The sequence below is a fragment of the Andrena cerasifolii genome, chromosome 2, assembly GCF_050908995.1.
Source record: "Andrena cerasifolii isolate SP2316 chromosome 2, iyAndCera1_principal, whole genome shotgun sequence".
Classification (NCBI taxonomy): Eukaryota; Metazoa; Arthropoda; class Insecta; order Hymenoptera; family Andrenidae; genus Andrena; species Andrena cerasifolii.
Window position 1 is genome coordinate 17,743,134 of NC_135119.1, and position 17,228 is coordinate 17,760,361.

General features: G+C 35.9%; 2 protein-coding genes and 2 non-coding genes across 4 annotated transcripts; 1 reads left to right on the forward strand and 3 right to left on the reverse strand.

The window, feature by feature from the left end:
- Window positions 1-94: 94 nt before the first annotated feature.
- Window positions 95-8,631, reverse strand: LOC143366306 (peroxisomal N(1)-acetyl-spermine/spermidine oxidase). Its single transcript, XM_076807255.1, has 7 exons — window positions 8,487-8,631; window positions 7,233-7,457; window positions 5,351-5,701; window positions 3,325-3,516; window positions 1,810-2,135; window positions 906-1,184; window positions 95-323 (listed from the first exon to the last, which is right to left on the reverse strand). Exons 1-7 carry the CDS (start codon window positions 8,540-8,542, stop codon window positions 151-153), a joined length of 1,602 nt encoding a protein of 533 aa, XP_076663370.1. The 5' UTR covers window positions 8,543-8,631; the 3' UTR covers window positions 95-150.
- A 1,040-nt stretch (window positions 8,632-9,671) lies between these two features.
- LOC143366307 (aromatic-L-amino-acid decarboxylase) lies at window positions 9,672-15,774 on the reverse strand. The gene is made up of 8 exons (XM_076807256.1): window positions 15,531-15,774; window positions 14,760-14,993; window positions 12,763-12,892; window positions 11,915-12,175; window positions 11,460-11,577; window positions 10,987-11,077; window positions 10,610-10,810; window positions 9,672-10,372 (listed from the first exon to the last, which is right to left on the reverse strand). The coding sequence occupies exons 1-8, from the start codon at window positions 15,729-15,731 to the stop codon at window positions 10,070-10,072; spliced, it is 1,539 nt and encodes a 512-aa protein (XP_076663371.1). The 5' UTR covers window positions 15,732-15,774; the 3' UTR covers window positions 9,672-10,069.
- Trnap-agg (transfer RNA proline (anticodon AGG)) lies at window positions 13,391-13,462 on the forward strand. Its single transcript has one exon. It is a non-coding gene; the product is annotated as a tRNA-Pro (tRNA).
- On the reverse strand, window positions 13,787-13,907 carry LOC143366536 (U5 spliceosomal RNA). Its single transcript, XR_013084757.1, has one exon. It is a non-coding gene; the product is annotated as a U5 spliceosomal RNA (small nuclear RNA).
- Window positions 15,775-17,228: the final 1,454 nt, after the last annotated feature.

Genomic DNA, 17,228 nt, shown 5'->3' on the forward strand with positions numbered 1-17,228 from the left:
AATGATCGCTGCATATTTAACGAAATACATCAATGTTGCTCGATTGGCCAAGCTTAATTAAGAAAAATTTTCGGTCGGACGACCTGGCCGTACATATATTCTCTGCAACGTCTACCAATTCTTCGTGCTACCGCGGAATTATTCACGCGATCAGCTTTTAACAGGGAGTTTAGTTGGTGGCCCGCCAAAGCGTTTCGTTAGCTGGATTATTCTCTCCGCTTCGCGAATACCGCTCAATCGTGCCCCGTGAACTGTGCTGTAGTGTCCTGGAATCGTGGCCTCGCCAGCAAATAACAGAATCGGTGGTATCGGCTCGCATGTACCTGACAAAAGAAATCACTGTCCAAAGAAAGGGGCCAAAAAATGATAAACCGGGAAACTAAAAGGAAATAGAAGAAACTGGTATTCACAGATTTGGAAGATGGTGTTTCACAGATTTGTTGAAATATAACTAACACACCTATCTACTAGGAGAACCTACTTTTCGAAAATTGAATTATTTTTATAATCCTGTTTCACATAACGAATATCATATTTTAGAGGGTAATGTCAAAGAATAAATTTAATTTGCAAGTTTCTCATTTTTAATGTATCCAGGTGCTGGACCTATGTCAGCTTTCTTGAGCGTAAAGAAATATAGGATAAAACTATCGATATTTAGCCCAAAAAATCACACGATGCGGTGTGCGAGAACAAGGGAAATTGCACCCTCTGAATTATCCAGAGGAGACTATTATTTTCATCCTTAATATTCAACTCATTCCTGTAAATCCTCTCGGAACGTGACACCAATGGTTCTAAGCAATGTAACACGGATTACTGACAATTCAATTTAAGCGTTGGAAAGTTACTTTGTAGAATACTTTTACATGTAGACAAGTTTTGCTAATGTCTGCACACCGTACCTGGCAAAGGACTGGCTAGATCACACTGGTGACCGACTGTACTGTCCATTCCCATGTAGCTGTATGCACCAGCGAAGAATTGATCCATGCACCATTTGCTTCTAAGAAGATTAGCTGGATATGGGAGCGTAGGATCACCGGTGAATTGGCGGAGAACTCTTGTTATCGTCTCCACGACCTCTTCGTCGGAGCACAATTCCATATCTGCCGCCTCGCGGCCGCAGATCCATGCACACAAAACGTGCTGGGAAGTCGACAATTCTTCTATATTAGATATTCCTAAGGTATATATAAGGAACTATCTATTACACAAATTCATATTTCCGAATAATTCTGTCACAGCTGAATGTATCCGTATACACCCCGCTGTGACCGCGAACATGGGCATTTGAAAACTAAAATACGAGGTAAATGAGTAATGAGCAAAAGTCAAGTGATATTCTGAAAAGTCAGCACTCAAGAACTCTTGCGAAATATTAAAATACTTCAATTGTACTAAAAGAAACATAAGAAAATAGGTCGGACTATCAACACGCTGTATCTTTCGTAGGTACTATATCCAAGAAATAACTAATCGTAAGAGACTACTAGTGACTACTCTTTTTTAACATGAAAAAATTACTTTTTATTATTACTCTCTTTTCTTCGATTAATCAAACTCGGGTACTCATTTTAAACACGAAGAATTACAATATTTTGAAGATTTATAAGGCGATCTTTCTAAGTTGATATCAATATGATTATCCTTTTAAGGATCTCACCTCGAACTTTACTATATTATACTTTTCAGAAGCTTATTCCTTTACCTCTGATAAAATAATTACTTCAAAAACAGTCGGCAGTATCTCGATCATATTTTCAAATGGACCTGTTGATGTTCAAACGTGGTTATCTATTTGCTGACCTTTTATCCAGTCACATCTATCGGCGAGTTCGTCAGCGGACCAGGCCAGCTTAATGCCACCTTCCTTCCAAACCCAGAATGGCCTCGCGTACTCCAAGAATATTTTATTAACGTAGCCGTATCCCAATTTACAGATAGCTTCGACTTTTTCCGCGGGCAAGGCTGGGCAGAAAAGCTTGTCGTGCTGATGCTTCAGAACTCCAAGGGATACGGTGACGACAACATAATCGGCGGGAAATTCTTCACCGTCGCAGCACTTCACTACTGCTCGGGGGCAAGAATCACTTATGGCGCCCCATCTTATGCAGCTCACTGGCTTGCAATATCTATTACAACATATAACACGATCTTATTGGAGATTAATTGCATCTCGAACTATATTTTGTGAATGTATGTCTTAGAGATCTATGTACAGATTTATACTAAGATTTGCTTCAAGTTCTATTAGAGTTCTATTTCGACTTGAGATTTTGCTACCCAAATTACCGATTGGAAATGGTCATAGAATAGCTATTCAATTCAATGAGAAATGTAATAAAGTTTTAATGGGTAAAATCGGAATGAGTAAGAAAAAACGAACATAGGTAAACTTTTACTTCTCTAAGTAAAACCAAGACAAGGTGAAAAACGTGGGAGCAGAGATTAGATAGACTCTGATAGAAAAAGTAAGACTCTATGGTGAAAGTTTCATTAAGGGTACCCTCCGGTCAAAACGCTTGAAAAATACGCGATTTTCATGAATTAAAAAAAAAAGAAACTGAACGACGCACAGTAAAAATGCTTTTTGAACTTTATTACTTCATATTTGAAGAATAAACAAAAAATGATTGTTTAAATTTTATCCATTATTGCCTTAGATACACAGCATTCACTGTACCACTGTAGAAATTAGAGCTCTTGACGGGTGCCACTGTAAAAAGCTTAATTATGAACCGATTTCAAAAACTCTTACGGCATTCTATTCATAATTAGACTCGCTATCGCCTTATCCGCAATGAGTAATTTTGGATCACACATTTTTTTTATGGACAGATTTATGCGTAGAAATACTACTTTTTTTGCAACATTGTGTTTAAACATGTGCTAAAAATCGCCCGATTGTTTGTTTGCAATGAAGACAGATAAGACGATAACCATTTACATATATTTTAAGAATATTTTTATTTTTTTAATTCAGACGATCCTGTCACGAGTTCTGATGGTGTCCGTCAGGAGCTCTAATTTCTACAGTGGTACAATGATTGCTGTATATCTAATGCAAAAATTGATAAAACTCAAACAATAAGTTTTTTGTTTGCTCTGCAAATATGTAGTAATAATGTAGAGAAAGTTTTTTTTTACTGCTTCTTCAGTTTCTTTTTATTTTAATTCATGAAAATCACGTATTTTTCAAGCGTTTTGACCGGAGGGTACCCTTAAGATAGAAGTGCCATTTTTAGCTCTCTGACTCGTCAAAAAAATAATAATTGAGTTTTTCTGGTCGGCACAAAGGTTGTTTTGTGATCGTTAACTAACTTGAGGGCACAGCTTGGCAAATCCCGCATTAAGGGAGCAAGGACACCCACGTATCCTAGGGGCACCCTTACGTTGCCACCAGGGATCTCGATGTAACTTCCAAACTGATCTGCTGAGACGAGCGATAAATCATCGCCACATCGACATCTTACGCAATTAGTCATTCCATACATCACCCTGGCTGCGTCATACCTGAAAACGGAAAATCGCCAACGCTATCGGGGGAAAACAATCTGCGGTGTCGTGTCGTTAAAAACGCAGTGATGTAACGTCACGTGTTAACTAGAGGATCTCGTGTACCATCAAGCTGTCAGACATTTGTTTTCTGGAGAAATGTAACTATGGTTATTAAAGGATAAAAGGCTCGATCTGGCTCTTCTATTCGAATAATATTGTTCCTAGCTGACAGGGTATTTGATATTAGATAAACTGTAAAGATACGTGGGAAAGGTATTAATATTATTCCATTTCTGATACTTGACTCATTTTTTTAGAAACGTGATCCTCTAATTACATTGAGCACTGTATTTGAAATTGCTCAAAACAAAGACGAGTACTAAATGAGTGACCTACTGCAGTTCATGTATCTAAGAACTCTGAGCCATTTACCTTCTTAATTAGCCAATGATCCTAATTTTCATGAAAATGATGTCAAAAGTGAATTGCTCACTCGAAAACGTATTCATTTAGGTTACAATTTTAAGTGTACAGTATACTTGTAATTAAAACGTCTACTATCAAGTGATATTGTTCACTCTTTAATTTACGAAGACTGTATTGACCATCACTCATCTATTTGACAAAAGTTGAAAAACATTCAGAAAATTGCTTTCAAAATAATTGTCATTCCTGAAGTATCTTTTTTGTAAGATTATTCAATTCCTGAGAATATTTGTCGTCATCCGCTATTGTTGTATATAATTAATTCTTTAAAATCACTTAAATATGCGATTATAATGACATAAAGAATAAAGTAACGATAAGTTAATGTTAGAAAGAAAAATAACATTAGCTACGAAAATGACTGGCAACCAGGTGGTACACAAAGTCTCAAAGATTAATATGTTCCTAGTTGTACCTCTGAATCTGCACTATGTTTCCGAGAAATACATAGTTGCATTCCTACCATTTCCAATATATCACTTACCCTTCTCTGTTTGTAAAAGATTACGTCACAGCTAATCGCTTCTAAACTGAAACTTATTGCAAATTTGTTGTCCTAATTAAATCCCTCAACTCAAGTCAAACTACCCCAGTTAACACAACAATGACTACACACACGTAAACAGATTGACAAAAATAATATCCACAAAGTATGATCCACAGGTTACTTGGGCAGCGCTAAATATTAGAAATTTTATATACACAATTTCAAACAACATTGCATAAGTTTCTAATAAAAAAAGGAAGATTAATGTAGACTGCATCCCCAGCTAGTACCATTTTGTTTACCCTTTATACTAAACTCAGTGTCTCCGACAAAAACAGAAACCCCCACCAAACTTAAGATGAAATAAAATTTTGGGAAGTATAAGACATTAGCCCTGCAGTGCACGCGTGCGGCCTGACAGGTCCAAGTGAACTGTGAAATGAATATAAAAAATGAAGCTTTTAAATAAATGGTACCATATCTTATATAGCTTTCTGTAAGCCTGTTCTCGTGATATTGAAAGAGATTCAAGTACCGATGACCCGTAGTGTTAAAGAGACATATGTTCAGTATTTCATTTTGTTATAAATATTTTCCTTAATAACGATTGAGAGCAATAGATTACGCGTAGTGTAAAAATATTTTTCCCTCAAAATATCCATGCATCCCTAGATTTGAAGATAGGGGCCTGTGAGGTCCAACGTGCGCAATGGTGAAATTTTAATTTACGTGCGCACTGTAGGGTTAAGGAGCTAACAACTTCATAAAATATTAATTCAAACGGAGCGCAGAAACTGCACGTCAAAGATGGATTTTACAACTATGTACTTTTACATCACTGCCGATAAAATTTTCAGTTGACCTGGACAACTGTACCGTTGCTCCTCCGGGAAATTGTGGAGCTCCTGCTGAATTCTGACTCCCATGAAATTCAGCAACGTACCGTGGGTGCGGCCACAACCTAGGGAGAAAAGGGATGCCGCCTGTTGCTCGATTTGCCGGAAGGTGTGATAAGCCGTGATGCTGACAGGAAGATCGATAGCCCGACCGTCGCTCGTGCAAAAAAGCCCGCGACTTGGATCAGGTCTGAAAATAGGTGGCTTCAGAAGACCCTCTTGAGCAGCCAGGGTGAAAACAGGGTTCGCCACGCATCCCCCCTCGATCCATGTGGCTCCCATTTCCGCCACCACGTCGCCCAGCCAGCATGAATGAATTCGGCCTCCTGGTCTGCAAAGAGGGTCAATCTGGAATGCATGACGTAATTATAACGACCTGGGGAAGGCATGTTGGGGAAACATTTCATCATTTTTATCACGACAGAGGAGAGCGATATTCCATGACAAGGAGTGATTCTTTGCATGAGAGTATCTCGAAAATGTGAAATGAGTTCCCCACTCGTAACGTTCCCTTTTTGAAAGTTCGTTGAATATATGTGCATTACTGGATTAATGTAGGAATTGAATTTCTAATATCACTGGACTTTGTTACCCTTAATTTTCACATTTAAGGGGTGCACGGGTATGTCAGGGTCAAAAAATTGAAAAGTAATGTCGATTGCTTATGATAGCCACAGGTCTTAGAAGTAGTTTAAATTCATTGAAAGCGTAAATTTACAGCGTAAAAAGTAAAGTGCGGGCCAATGCACGAAACTGTGTTTCTCAAGACGATGAACATCGTAACTCGAGAACGGTTCGATATTTTTTGTTGATATTTTAATTGAACCTACAGAACACTTTTCTCCACGATGTGGAACTAACATTTAACCCTTTCGCTACGGCGGTCCGCTCCGCCGGAGCACCCCCACTGAAAGGGAACCTCACGCCAAAAGTGAACACATTGCGCGCGGACAGTCTTCGGCGTTCGGGTTTACGTCTTACGCCTGACCAACGCCACCTTGACATGCTTTTGGAAGAAAAGGGACTTTTCATTAAAACAAGATATTTATACATTCTGCATAAACGTATTTTCACTTGTTTAATGACAATCAGTTAACAATTATCCGCAGTATGCGAAGCTACAATCGCCCAACAATAGCTCTACAGTTCGAACTGAAAATCTTATAACCATTATATTTTGTATTATTATTACTATTGTATTACTATGCATCACGGAACGTCATTGAGTGTTGAAGAGATTGAGAAAATAGAAGAGTTTTCTCGAGAGCGACTATAGTCGCCCGTCGTATGTACATCGCGTTTTGTGGAGGGCGACTATAGTCGCCCGTAGTAGCGAAAGGGTTAAGACAACATTTATCACAGGATTACTGCAGTAAAATCCTCCAAACTTGATATTCGTTGAATAACTCCGTGAATTTTTATTAAAATTTTTCGACCGAGTTCCACATTGCGGAGAAGAGTATTTTGTAGGTTCAGTTAAAATTTCAACTAAAAATATTAATTCGTTCTCGACTTATGATGCTCACCGTTTTAACGCGTGCATTGCGCAGCGCCCACTTTGACGTTTTGTAATTCCTTTAATTTTTATTATTTTTCTGGTTTCCTAGTCTTAAAATGCGTGTTATATTCACAATAAAGTATTTTAAAACGCGCAAATGGTATGAATTATTAGTCATCCTTCAATCCAACCCAAAAGTAACTGTTCATTTTAGCCGTCTAATACCCGTGTACCCCCTTAAAGGTATCCAAATTTTGAAGTGAACACTACAAATTTTCATACACATAATTGTACTGTTTTAATGATTATAAGGCACGTTTTAGTGCAAGCCTTAGTGTGACTCGTGGTAATACATAAGGTATACCTATCCGTTGCCTCTAATATCGTGAAGTTCTGAAGACCACATTGGGCCAATCGATGAGCCGCTGAAAGTCCTGCCATTCCTGCACCGATGATCACCACCGTTGGTTCTGGTTTGCATGGATCCAGCATGCATGGGTCTAGCTGGCAGGACTCGAATTTGGCCAGTTTTGCGCATGGTGGTATATTCTTCTTTTCTCCACCTCCACATTTATCCGATGAGAAAATTCTATTTGACATGGACGATGGGAATTAACATTGTGCCCATGCACCTTTCACAAGTTTGTCGTAACGTAAAACAGAATTTTTTACAATTTTCCAGGTACATGCAAATCTTTATACAATTCAGATTGAACAGTTTTAACCCTTTGTTGACACAAAGGGGTGGCTCACACCCAAAGCAATTTTTGAACTGCCATTCTCATCTGAAGAATCTAATCGTTATGAAAAAAGGGTCAATTTTAAGGTCTCTAGGATGTATTGAATAGTTTTTTTATTTAAATATTATCACAGTTTATGTAAAAAAATTCTAGATTACCATATGTCGAGAAAATACGAAGAAATCTTCCAAAAATTGTAACTTTTACGAATTTCAATATTAGACGCTAAAAATCTACAGAGTTGATTTTCAGATATAATATTTTGAGGAAAAAAAATAGTTTGTAAGTCGGCTTTGGAGAAAAGGTTCATTTCTTTCATTTTGCAACATAGAAGGTAGGCTATTTCGGTAATTGAAAAAACGGAGATATTCCACGAATATCCAGGATACTCTACGTATTGAAAAAGATGCAGAACCTCAAAATCAGGTTATAGGTGGCTCACACCCTGAGTGTCAACGATCATAGACGATTTAATTCCATTGTAACTCACCCAATAAATATAGCAATTCTGGCTCTTGAACGTAAGCCTGACAGTTCCTGCTAAACATCCTCAAATAATAAAAAAAAAATTATTATACTGGCACCGATTCACTTTCACCGTTTGAGGGAAACCAAAATTTAAAATTGAATGCCAAAATAATGAAGTGGTCCTTCCAACCCCTAAGTCTGACACGGACACAGTAGATGGAGTCATCAAACGTGCATTCCAACCTCACAAACTTATATACATGACAGAGCATGTTGCAACATGTATTTTATAAACAAAATAGGACTATATTAGTTTGTCTACTTGCGACACGTATTAAAAAGAATATGGAACGTAGGAACAAACGTTCGAAACTTAATGTCACGATATGGCCCCAATTTTCTTCATCTACCTTATTAAAACTGTGTGGACTCTCCGACTTGGTAGCCTGGTCCTCGTAAGTAGCATTTCATTGGACGTAAATCGGCGGAACTGATGAATTTGTTCATGAAGACGTTGATGGCTGCTCTTGGTAGAAATTTTGATTTTATTTAAGGAGGGTCCCCTATTAGCGAACGTTGCTATGGGGGGAGCCTGTCACACGCGCAAACAAACGATCATTGCCGTCACGACGATCTGCTGTTGTTGAAAGAACGTGTCATAGCCGACTACAAGCAACTTTTCTGCTTGTCATTGGATCGTAACCCACTCAATTTTCGGGATTTATCAAACCTATACACCATAGATTATTTACTGTACTCTTAATATTTAACGAACTTTTAACGTCCAGTTTTGTTAATTCGCGAGGAAAAAAGGAATATGAAGTTGAAAAGGATTATAGTGTTCAGTAACTCAAGAAAATTTTAAAAATAATTCTCTTTTTCATTTGTAGCACTATAATAGACTATAGGCTAAGTAAGTATCTCCGGCGCGGAGCGCTCGCGCCGTCTCTCGGATTTTTTTTTCAATTTTGAGAGTATATGAGCGGAAACTGTTTAAGATTCAAATGTGAAATATGCGTTTTGTAATTTATTGTTTAACGGGTTGTACGTGGTTACAATAACATTAAAATACAGTAAAATAATACGACAACATATACGACGTGCACGATTAGTATTTTTCACAAATAACGCAATGCGTTCTGCAGAATTCATGTTTGAATGTTACGCAGGTTATGCGTGTTGCCTGGCCCTCCAGTGAATTTGACTTTAACTAATTTCAAACATTAAAAACTTCCGCTAATTTCACCCTCATTTCTTCCCCTACTATATTCAACCACATTCGATTAATCATCCCACTTTTCAAAAAAGTGACCGCGAGGCAGCGCTGTCCGCGGTACTTACCTAGCCTATAGACCCTAAAAAATGTGGACTGTGAAAGTCATCTCTACAGTAATACAATAGGAGCAGAATTCTTTTAAATAATATCATGGGTTGGGTAAAGCAGTAATTTTTTTTAGTACCTGCTTTCCCTTTTAGAAATTAAGTTAGCTTAGTTTAGGACTTCATTTGAGGGGCTGGGTTAGGTCTGGATTAGGTGACTCAGCAGGGATGAGACATGAGAGAAAATAGTAAAGAACGAACAAAAGTAATGTCGATTATAAATATTATTTAAAAAAAAAATACATTCTTACAATTAAATCACACAGAGTTCCCGCCTTTCCCACTCAAATTTTGTGTAATATGGCCACCTTCATGATACCATAAAACTATTATTTTAAGCTCAAATTATTTAGTATTAGAGACTATTGCCTTAGTACCATATTTTCAAAAATTGCAATGCAAATTTTCATCATTTTTTCCTATTTGCACCACCGAATCAATTAAAACATTTATCCAAACTTTTATCTTCAATTTATCGAGCTTCATTTTTTTCCAAAGTGTGTCTTCATATTAAGGATCGTTGCTATTGAAACTCTTTGAACATGCAAACCGAAAAGGATCAGACACTATTCAACTATTCACTAATTAATTAATTTAAAGCCATAAATGAATTTTACGATATCTTTTGTGTTTTTGATTCGAGGTTCAAGCTTTCTATCCTCGTTGCTATGTCGCCTGGAGATTTCACAAAAGACTCGCGCAAATCTTCCTGCAATGGAGGAGCTTGCGACCGTAAAACTTCCGTCGCCTGTTTCGTGATCTCGTTCCATGCAAATGTGATGTCTTCTTCTCGAGTTAAACGACTGCACACCACGAATCGAGCGATCAATTTTCCGCGATAAGTTGCTGCGACGATGTAGATCTTCTTCTCGTCTGTCAGACGGCTGAGTAGCTCCTTGGTTAATTTATCGTCACCCTAAAATCGGTAAATCAATTGGAACCAAATCCTTCTACAAGCAGTCATTCTCTGTTTTTATTTAGTTCCTCAAATTCATCAAATTATCCAATTCTTTGGTAACACATGTTTTAAATGCATTAGATTGAACAATTACGGCATAGTATTCGTTTTAAAAAAATGTTAATTTTCACAAAAAATCGTGATTTCGTTTCTTATTTTAAAATTTATTGCTATTCCTTCAATTTCTTTACACACCTTCATTCTGAAGCAAATTAGACCCATAGACCTCTCTATCACCAATTCAAACCTGTTGTCGGATTTGACGTATTTCTCAAATATTTGCGCCAGTTTGATGGTACGCCTTATGTGTTGTTGTAGACCTTCCACTCCATAAAGACGTAATACGAACCAAATTTTTAGGGAACGAAAACGACGACCCAGAGGAATTTGCCAATTCTAAAAAAGGATTTTTAGAAACACTCACTTTTACTCTTTCCCATAAATATATCAAAATTGTAGTGAAAATAGAAAAGTTATTTTAATAATTTCCAAAATAAATCAATTTCCTTTTAATTATGTTTTTTTACTTTCATTACAATAGACGGTCTAGATAACCCTTTGGTACAATTTACCCTATAATCTGGAGCAAGGCCTTGCTTCTCATGCGACAAGTAAATTCTGTCTATGCTAAACGTTTCGATAAGTCGCCTAGAATCTTTCACCCTGAAATCAAGCAGTGCATAAAATTATTGTCCAACATTTTCTTTCAAAACCTAGTGAAATTATTTCGACGAATATATCGTGAATATGTGTCTCTAAAAAAATGGAAATAATTGAAATATTAATTTGCTTAATTTATAAGTTAATGAAAATATCCGATAAAATAAGTTAACAGAAATTGTATCAATTATATTGCTACGAAAATTGGGCGTACTACGTAAATTTGAGAGTGATGCAATAAATATTTCCAGTACTGTATACATATGTATATATTATAGAAGTTGATAAGAAATTATTGATCATTAAAATTTCAACGAATGAGGAATCCCTGAAAATGTCTGCAACGATCCAATAGTATAATATTGCAAAGCAAAAGTGTACGCACCAAAGCGCAGAGCAGTCGAAATTAACGAGCAGCCATTTATGTGGATTGATATCGAAGGAGTCAGCATATTCAACGCCAGCCATTAAATGTCGATACTCTGGGCAAACGAAAGCAGCGCCTATAAAAATAAATATATGTACAACATCGGTTCGTACAAATCGAGTCGATCTCTTTCCCAGAACATTGTGATTTGCAGAAACGTGAAATGAGAACTTAAACTACTTGTTCCATCTAGTCGTAACGTAGGTGTTCAAATGCCCACGTATTTCGCCACATTTCTAATTTTCTATGCTTGTTTATTAAACTTTTTACACTTACTTGTGGGTAAATTAATATAAGCCGTTCATAAAATATATAAAAAATAGCAATTAGTGAAGGTTTGTTTTGCTAATTTATTCAAATTAAAAAATGCACTTTTGTTTTAAAGATATTATTGGACAGGAAAAATGATAAACCTGCGTAGGCAGCATCTATGTGTAGCCATATGCTGTATTCGTTGCAAATGGGCCCCAATTCTTCGAGGTTGTCGAAGGCACACGTGCCAGTAGTCCCCAAAGTAGCCACGACACAGCACGGTATCAGACCTTTCTCCAAGTCCTCCTTAATTGCTTTCAATAACGTTTCACCTCTCAGTTCGCATTTGTCGTCGGTGGATAGAAGTTTCATGGGTATTGACGCTAAAATTCCTGCCTTTTCTACCGACGAATTCGACTGATCTATGAAACAGAGTTAGGAATACTAAATAAAAAGTGCTTTGGTGAAACTGAAATATGATGTAGTCCACGTAAAATTAAGAGCAGACTACGTCACCATTTTGCTGGTTTCAAATTTGTTTAAAAAATACAGGCCAAGACGACTTTTTGGTCTAAAAAAATTAAATCACGAAGGCTAATCCTTTTCGGTTAAAATGAAAGAAGAGCAAACTCTGAACGATTGATAGTGTGGGAGATAAAAATACGTTTATAAGAGTCTAATCTCACAAAAATGGCCAAAAATTAGAAATTTTCATGGTCTGTATTTTTTCAACAAATTCGAAACCAGGAAAATGATGACTTAAACGCTACTTAATTTTACGTGAACTACATAATAATTTAATGTCATCGATATCTCTGACGTCATCTGCAAAATGTTATGAAATTAACGTGGAATGTATGTACCTATAGGAAATAAAGTTTAATAGTCGATACTCTAGCTAACGAAATGTAAATGAATATTCAGAAGCGATCGAAGAATTTGTCAAGTACTTCAAGAGAAAAGTTAAACAAATATTGTTCGATGAAAATAGAGGACATAGAATAATTACCAGATGTATAGGCAATTAGTTTAGACTTGATAATACCCTCGTCCCAATCCGGATGAAGACGTTGCATGCGACGCGTTGTTTGTTCCTTTGCTGCTAACAAGCATACTAAGGTAGCCTCACTTGCTGATCCCTAAATAAATGAAAAATATATGAACAAAAAGTTCTACAATATTCCTGCTGTACTTAATAATAACAGTTACTGCAATTTACTTTCAATACATCTGTACACAATCATACTCAAAATTTGCTTTTATTTAAAGAGATTTTTAATATTTCATGATAGCAATAGATGTTTTGGAACCGTAATATTTAGAGGGAACACAACATACACCTTTGTGCCTTGCAAACATCAAAAAGAAAAGCGTGGAATAAGAAACATGGCTGATAAATACGAATGCTACAAGTGGTTAAGTTTCATATTAATGCTACATTTTCAAAAAGTATTGCTATTATATAATAATTCGTATTCAAATATACATTTTAATCAATTAGTACTTTGTGATGAGTAATTTCAATGTAAAGAGTAACTAAATACAGTAGTATCGTTATATAGTAATATAATGAATTTACATCAAATATGAAATCCAGTGTGACTCGTCAAATGTCAAAATGAGTTGATAGATATAGCGGCTCGTTGGTCTAGGGGTATGATTCTCGCTTAGGGTGCGAGAGGTCCCGGGTTCAAATCCCGGACGAGCCCCTCTCTTTTTTATTCTTTTTTTCCTTTCCAAATTAATGAAAGTGTCATTTGCAAAAATTTTTTGGTAAATTACAAATTTATCCGAGGCAAATTTTCAATATTAAAACAACATTTTGATTGTTGATAATGTGGTGTAGTATACATTCATTACAAAACTTAAATGTTTATTATATTAGTTTTATTATAACACGAAAAGAGTAATATGTTAAAATAACAGTACAAGTGTATTTATTCTTTTGTTTGGGCTTTGGACTCCATTCGACTGTTGTTAATAACGCCAAAATTGTTATGTCGTATCTAAAAATTCTGCTTGAGATATTTAACAGCCCAACTTTCGTTGGGCACACAAAAAATTGTCTTATAGACTCATCAATTGCTCCCCTCCACGGAAATCTTTAGTAAAAGGCGAAAGATTTATGCGTGATTTGAAGGGAAACCAGAGTAACCATACCACCGTTACGTTGATAGTTATGCTACCTGGGACTCTCTTTCAAAAGCGAGAAATTTCTCCCTCTAGTGAGAATCTGGTGCATTAACGTGCACCGGTGCATCAGGACATAGAAATATCACGTAATAAGAAGAAATTTCAGAGTTAAATTTGTTTAAATTTGTAAAAACACTTTGCCACACGGAAGTATAAAATGACACTATAGTATAGTATAGAGGAAGTGTTAATAAATTTAAATGCTTTGTATTTTCACAAGAGCTGATTCTAGTAAAAGTAATCATTCTACTGTATATGTCACTTCTAGATATCCTAAAAGAAAATAGTGGCTTAACAGATATTGAAACTTGGAAATAGATAATACAGAATGAAGCAAAAACTTTAAAAATTAAATTTTATTTATACTATTGTTGACTGCTCATTTTATAAATAAATCATGCATTGCTTGACTCCATCATTAAATTTCCAATAAGATCCACGTCATAAAAACGTGTCATTTATCAAATCAATTAAATAGTGCCAAATAATAGCAATTTAAATTAGTATAAAACATAAAGTTACTCCTTAAATTAAATACACTTTCCCATTCAAAGAATCAAGGCTTTAAGAATGTATGTACATATGTATTTCTCACAAAGCTGATTTTGAAATCCTATATTCCTTGTGCCTTGTGACATTTTGTTTTGAATTTCGTCTTAAGTATAAACAAATGACGGTGAAAGAATAATTTTATAATTTTAGCAACTTTGAAATTACTACTCTTATGAAACGAAATTTTCTAATGCTATTCCTCTGTTGTTAAGACCTTAATCCCATTTTCTATTATAATTTTTATAGTCGTCTTGTACCTACCTGTATAACGCCTCCGCCTGGTCCTTCACTGCAGTTTAAAAACTCCTGCGGTAATCCAATTAATTTTCCAAGCCAGTTCATCGTAATGACCTCAAGTTCAGTGCACGCAGGCGAAGCTAGCCATGAAAATCCAATACAACCGATACCGGTGCTCAAAATGTCGCCCACAATCGCGGGGTATGAGTTTGCTGTTGGATAGAACGCGTGGAAATGGGGCGAGTTCCAATGAGTTACCTAAGAATATGCCAATCAATCCAGTCAAATAATAGTAAATAATTAATTAGTGAATTCGTATGTATTGAAGGAATGAAATGGAATTCAATTTGAAAACTAAGTAGTCCAATTTTCTCCATAATTCATAATATTACATAATCATTTTTATTGTGTATTGATAGAAGATATTATCCTTGAACGATTATATTCTTACAGTTCTGCTAGAGGAGCCTTGTATAGCAAACTCATACTGTATTTACAAAAACATTTATTTTTTAAATAGTAGCTAAAGCAGCATGGTTAACAAATAACAGAAAAATATAATATGGTAAGAAGGAGAAGGGAAATATTTAAAATAGTGGGTATTATTGACAGAGTTTATACATTTCGTTATTAAAGTTTTATGGTTGTATAAATTCGTGAGGATAACAATAACAGAAAGGTTCCTTCACAAGAGAGTCTACAATCTCGTGTTGCCACGATGGAAATTTACAAAATGTATCTAAACAAAGTGTCAATTAGTAACTAGAACAAATTAAAATTTTTAAAAATTGATACCCCTGGTATAATATATCGCTCGACATCTTTCAGTACTTCTTGCCACGTTTCCGCTTTTTGCGGTGCTTCCTCAGGTAAGAATTGACTGAGATATCCAGGATCGACGTCTGGAAGGACGTTCTTGTTTCTTAAGCTCTCTGTGTAGTTCGCGATGAAATCGATAGCCGCCTTGCCAAAATCAATAAATTCTTCGGTGTCCATCGCTAAACGAGATCTCTTCGAATGCGAATCCTTTTGTTAACTAATCCTGCACGACAGAAGCAAGAAGTTACGTGAACAAACCGGTATTAAAACAATATCAAGGTCTTTCTAGAAATTTGACATTAAATGGCTCGTTGAGCATATTGAAATGTGCATTTGTCCCAAGAATGTGAATGCGCTCTTAAGAAATCAGCCCTCGAAATCGAGAAGAAAATAATATACAACAAATATGTTTATATTTATTATAAAACCAAAATAGCTTGAATTTATTGGTCATTGTGTGTTTTAGGAAATTATAAATGATAACACAGACTGAACAGTCTTGGGCACCTGAATTGTATCCAATAGATAAATTATGAACTACTTGTACCGTTGGGCATAAAATCGATGCATTAATAGTTTAATACAGCCACGTGAATTTAAATAGCAAAATATTCAGCTCATAAGCAACAAAAACGAACCCTGGGCAAGAAAGGTCCAAAGATATACTTCTTCCATGCCAGAGATTCAACAATAACAATAATCTACAGATTCATTATCCATTCCACGACGACCAAATGAAAAGAAAGGATTTAATCTTTACATTTCAATACACTGTCACTCCACATTTCCACCATCGAGTGGAATATATTTTTCTCGTTAAAAATTACATTAATAACAATTTATTACCAGTACGAAGAACTATTTTTAATACTCCTAAGAACATGGAATTAAATGAGTTTGTGTGTTCACCGAAAGAATCGAATAATTAAAAACTGTAAAACTGAAAGTGTAAAAAAGTTCATTCATTCAAAAATAAAAGCCTGCACTCCAAAATCGAAATTATCAGATCTAGAGTTCACTAATAACAAAACGCACCTTTCGAGCACGTCAATACAAACACTTTAACTAAACATTTTAGCGAAAGCGTCGCTCTTTCGTATTTAAAATAAAACGATTCCCAATAGCTTGAGAGTATTCGCACGATGTTGATATCGCGTAAAATTGGCGTCGAATCCGGCAACGTACTTCGAGCTCGTGTTCAAATCGGTAACACCACTGATTGATCAAGCATGGAACTTGGTAAATCGATCGAGAACGATGCACGATCAGAGTGGATCCGAAAACTATGACGCACGTGTCGATCCGAGAACGGTCCACGAAGAAATGAGTTTGCTTGGAACGTGACTGGTAAAATTGTATGCCGTGATACATAGAAAACTTTCTCCCGCTTTCTCCATAATTATACAAAAAAAATTGATCCGTCTGCGGCGCAAAAGAAAAGATCCTATTTCGAGGAACGTTTTTCACGAATCTCGTAGTCAAAGCACGGGCAAACACACTGTTCACTAACAGCATTGTATAATAGGAGCAATTCGAAGAATCATCTGATGTTAAGTGTTAGAAGGCTCATCATGTTTGCTCGCGTTTAAAAAATATAGATTTTTGGAAATTATAAAGTGGTCTACGTTGAGTGAAGAATCGTGTGAAAAGTGGTATAAAAAAAATACAATGAAG

What these genes read in the sequence shown, in the direction of transcription:
- LOC143366306 (XM_076807255.1), bottom strand. Translation starts at nt 8,542, where the DNA reads ATGCTACTTACGAGGACCAGGCTACCAAGTCGGAGAGTCCACACAGTT. An exon ending in ATATTAGAGGCAACGGATAG is followed by an intron (nt 5,702 to 7,232) that starts GTATACCTTATG and finishes CCCTCTTTGCAG; the next exon opens with ACCAGGAGGCCGAATTCATT. An exon ending in TCTAGCCAGTCCTTTGCCAG is followed by an intron (nt 324 to 905) that starts GTACGGTGTGCA and finishes TTCTTTTGTCAG; the next exon opens with GTACATGCGAGCCGATACCA.
- LOC143366307 (XM_076807256.1), bottom strand. Translation starts at nt 15,731, where the DNA reads ATGGACACCGAAGAATTTATTGATTTTGGCAAGGCGGCTATCGATTTC. An exon ending in CAGGCGGAGGCGTTATACAG is followed by an intron (nt 12,893 to 14,759) that starts GTAGGTACAAGA and finishes TCATTTATTTAG; the next exon opens with GGATCAGCAAGTGAGGCTAC. An exon ending in TTCGACTGCTCTGCGCTTTG is followed by an intron (nt 11,078 to 11,459) that starts GTGCGTACACTT and finishes GCTTGATTTCAG; the next exon opens with GGTGAAAGATTCTAGGCGAC.